Genomic DNA, 5,000 nt, shown 5'->3' on the forward strand with positions numbered 1-5,000 from the left:
ACACATTATCATTTAAAGAGACATGCACCTCATTACACATTATCATTTAAAGAGACATGCACCTCATTATCATTTAAAGAGACATGCACCTCATTATCATTTAAAGAGACATGCACCTCATTACACATTATCATTTAAAGAGACATGCACCTCATTATCATTTAAAGAGACATGCACCTCATTATCATTTAAAGAGACATGCACCTCATTACACATTATCATTTAAAGAGACATTCACCTCATTATCATTTAAAGAGACATGCACCTCATTATCATTTAAAGAGACATGCACCTCATTACACATTATCATTTAAAGAGACATGCACCTCATTATCATTTAAAGAGACATTCACCTCATTATCATTTAAAGAGACATGCACCTCATTACACATTATCATTTAAAAAGACATTCACCTCATTATCATTTAAAGAGACATTCACCTCATTATCATTTAAAGAGACATGCACCGAAACGGTCGCTGTGATTTTGTTGATGTTTTTGAAAGAAGCATCGTATGCTCAACAAGGCTGCGTTTATTTTATTTTCAATTGTCAAAAATTCTAATCTAAACACACAGAAGCCTATTAGAGTCATTTCAAGCTTTTACAGTCACTTTAAAACTTTCTCTAAGTTTGCACACATGATCCTTCAGAAATCATTCTAATTTGCTGATTTGCTTCTCATTCATTCTTTGATGAATATATAGATTAAAAGAGCAGCATTTTTTTTAAATAGAATCTTTTGTAACGTTATAAATGTATTTACTGTCACTTTTGTTTAAAAGTATTTTTTTTTGTATAAAAGTATTAATTTCTGTTTCTTTAAAAAAAACTTTTACATTGGAATGTATGACGGTTTCCACAAAAATATGAACTATTTTTAACATTGATAATAATCATAAATGTTTCTAGAGCATTGAATCATCATATTATAGTGATTTCTGAAGGATCATGTGACACTGAAGACTGGAGTAATGATGATGAAAATTCAGCTTTGATCACAGGAATAAATTCTTTTAACAATCGTGTTTATTCCACACTTTTGGCCGGTAGAGTATTTATCCCAAACTAAAGGAAGTGTTCCTGATGGATATGTTAAGGTAATATATTAAATGCAGTTTTCTGCTGTTCAGGATGAGAACGACGAGGGACTCACGAACGAGGAGATCCAGGCACATGCAGATATGTTCATGTTTGCAGGCGAGTCCGAGCTCATATTCACTGGTTTATTTATTTATTTATTAATGCTTTAAACAACAAAAGAATACAACATTTTGGAGCCAGGGGAGTAAAGAAAACACACACACACACATAAATAAATAAAATACAAGACCTTAGTATCATTCAAAGTCTTTGAAGACAGTACACAAATGACCAGTCTTAATAGTGCTAGATTGAATAACATACACTTAGCTCATATTCAGTGGTTTGCTGTTGGTTTGGTTCTGATGAAAGCATGACTGGTGTGTGTTCAGGTCACGACACCACCGCCAGCGCTCTCTCCTGGATCTTCTATAATCTGGCCATGCATCAGGATCATCAGGAGCGATGTCGTGACGAGATCCAGTCGCTCCTGCGGGACGGAGACACACACGACATCAGCTGGTCAGTGACACACACACACACTACAGAGACACACACCACATCAGCTGGTCAGTGACACACACACACTACAGAGACACACACCACATCAGCTGGTCAGTGACACACACACACACACTCACTACAGAGACACACACGACATCAGCTGGTCAGTGACACACACACACACACACACTACAGAGACACACACCACATCAGCTGGTCAGTGACACACACACACTACAGAGACACACACCACATCAGCTGGTCAGTGACACACACACACACTCACTACAGAGACACACACGACCTCAGCTGGTCAGTGACACACACACACACACACACTACAGAGACACACACCACATTAGCTGGTCAGTGACACACACACACACACTCACTACAGAGACACACACCACATCAGCTGGTCAGTGACACACACACACACACACACTCACTACTGTTTAAAAATGTTATGCATTATGCTACAAGTTTGCATTCTAAAACACATAAACATAAATAGCAGTATGATACATTTTCATTGCATGACATCTTGTTTAATTCAGCAAGTGGCATCCTATGGACTGTTTACTTATTGAATGTTTTAAAATGCAGTTTAAGCAATAATGTGTATGTGCAGGGCTCGACATAAGCAATGGCCCGATGGCCCGGGGCCAGTAAAAGAGTATGTCGGGCTAGTTGATTGGCGCGGGCCAGTGACTGGCCATCAGCAAAGAGTGTCAGTTACTTCAGGTTATTTATAACGTGTTAAAATGTCAAAGAACTACGAGGCTGATACGAGAAAGAGGACATTCCTAGTAGGGCTGGGCGGTAAATCGAGTTTGTACAGTATATATATTTTTTAAAACGATATGGAATGAGGCAATACTGTTTATATCGATACACTAGTTTAGATACGAGCACATCTGAAAAATAGCGGAGTACGCAGTGTGAGCTCCTGCAGTGAAAGAACATAGTACAATTTGTCCTAATTAAACATGACACAAGCTTATATTAAGCGCTTCAAAATAACTGGTAAGATATAGTTAACAAGTTTAAGGCATACCTGTCAACACTCCCGTTTTTCTCCCGTTTTTTAGCCCTATCTCCCGGACCCCTCCCGGTTTGTTATTTCTCCCGGGAAACTCCCATAATTTGCATGGCCCAAACTCCTTTATGAATAATCGGAACAATATGTTTGTCTAATGTTGACCAGTTGCCAGATCTTGTATTAAATGCATTATATTCACACAATCCACACACCATATACAATTTCAACCCATTTGTCATCTCAAACTGGCAACCTATAACCAGTCTATGCCTATAACCCAGTTGCGCAGTCGCGGAAAGCTTAACCCGAAATAGAGTGCGGCGCGGGACTAGACTTGATGGCCGAGTGCGAGCGCGGGCGGTAATGCACTCACTCTGTGTGTGGGAGAATAAAACGATTTGCGGGACTCCCGCAAACTAGAAATATTTATGAATAAAACACAAAAATCTAATACATTTTTATTCATCTGTTGCAGAAAAGCAACAATAACAACAAAAACGATTTACAGGCCAGAGTTTATATTTATAACATGTTTGCAGCGTTGAGCGATGTAGCCAATCACAGACATATGTGTTGATTTCTTGAACGCATTGGCCAATCAGAAGCATTTAAGATAGACTCCCCTCACCGCTCAGAACGGACTTATTGTTCAGTGCTGAATTCTGTATGCTGGAAAATCCTCTATAACAAGCAAAGTGTAGATATTATGAAAGATTCACTGTGCAGTCAGCTACATTGATAATAACAGAAATGTGTGAAAGAGAAAGCGAGACCCCGAGTATGCGCGCAAAACAATAGAACAGTAGAATAGTAGTGCAATAATTCTGACTAAAATATACATATTGCTAAAATATTTGTTGCTGGAGACAATAAATGTGCCATATGTGGAATTTTAAACCTACAAGTATGTTTTTATGAAAGTGAGCATTATAATGGGGTAATCAAATGCAGGCTAATATAATTAGTTTGTGCTTTTGTTTTTATTTTCATTTTTAGTTTAGCCTTTAGTCATTTTAAAAACAAAAGCATTATTTTTGTTTTTAGATTGCAATGTTACAATGTTAGAATGTAATGTGTTTTTAACCACCTTTTTGCACATAATATATTGCATAGCCTACATTACATTCCCTATATTTGTTTCCATATCCTTCAATATCAACATTGTTTGGATATCATTGAGCAGGATGTGAAATAACATTTTTTTAAATAAATACAGATTTTCTTTATCCAAATAGAAAAACGTAGAAAGTACCGAGATATATATCGTATATTGCCATTTAACCAAAAAATACAGAGATATGATTTTTTGGCCATATCGCCCAGTCCTAATTCCTAGTGTCATGGAAAACACAGTACACCTGGGTGGAGAAAGGCGATGAGGGCATGTACTGTTTCATTTGCCGGAAATTTACAACAAAAGCCGACCAAAATGCATAACCGGCCTGCCGACGGGCTATCTAAAAGTAGTGTAATCAAATTCCCCCCTAAACTCCTGCCTAGCCCCCCTAAAAATGTGTGATTAAGTGTAAGCTACACAAATTCGTGTTTGCTTCAGTCTTGTTATAATCAGATTCAGCGCGTTCTTAATTTTTTCTTCATTGACAGTTTTTTAGGTCATAAATGTTAAACGAATGACAAAAATAATCAGGCAAACTAATATACTTTTGTCTAATTTCGCCATTTTGAAGTGAAAATAGGCCTATGTAACATCACTCATGTAATGTAATAATTAGTTTACTGTCATTGTGAGGGGACAAGAAAAAATAATCCTATTTGTATAATCCTATTGTAGGCTAAACAATAAATACAGTTTAATGGAAAAATGCTTTTCCTTCTATTTCTTTCAGGGCCAGTAAAAATTTAGAAGGGGCCAGTAAAACTCTGATCTACTGGCCCTGGGGGCCAGTGGGGAATTTTTTTATGTTGAGCCCTGGTATGTGTATTAAAATACAAAACAACAATATACACACACACACACATACATATATATATATATATATATATGTGTGTGTGTGTGTGTGTGTGTGTGTGTGTGTGTGTGTGTGTGTGTGTGTGTGTGTGTGTGTGTGTGTGTGTGTGTGTTAAAAAATCATGGTTCACATCATCTATGCATCCCTGAAAGCATGCATACTGTGCACAGTCTACATAAAATATATTGCAGAAACAGTAAGAGCAGTGTGTAGTATGTTGTTCTGAGCACATCCAATGATGGTAAACAGTGAATGCCCATATATGGAGTGATATACTGTGAGTGAGGTGTGATTCTGCGCTGTGATTGGCTGCAGGGAGGATCTGAGTCAGCTGACCTTCACCAGCATGTGCATCAAGGAGAGTCTGAGGCTTCACTCGCCGGTTCTAGCGGTGACACGCT

At 37.7% G+C, this 5,000-nt stretch overlaps 1 protein-coding gene across 1 annotated transcript in view; it reads left to right on the top strand.

The window, feature by feature from the left end:
• Positions 1-5,000, top strand: part of cyp4f3 (cytochrome P450, family 4, subfamily F, polypeptide 3) — a 38,839-nt gene that overhangs the window by 19,437 nt on the left and 14,402 nt on the right. The window contains exons 8-10 of the mRNA XM_077230833.1: positions 1,134-1,200; positions 1,476-1,605; positions 4,915-5,000. The exon at positions 4,915-5,000 is cut by the window's right edge and continues 48 nt beyond it. Of these exons, the coding sequence (XP_077086948.1) occupies positions 1,134-1,200; positions 1,476-1,605; positions 4,915-5,000 (283 nt within the window). The remainder of the gene's footprint in view (positions 1-1,133; positions 1,201-1,475; positions 1,606-4,914) is intronic.

This window comes from Siphateles boraxobius, unplaced genomic scaffold (assembly GCF_051911475.1).
Source record: "Siphateles boraxobius isolate OS27281-9 unplaced genomic scaffold, OSU_SipBor_1 151, whole genome shotgun sequence".
Taxonomy (NCBI): domain Eukaryota; kingdom Metazoa; phylum Chordata; class Actinopteri; order Cypriniformes; family Leuciscidae; genus Siphateles; species Siphateles boraxobius.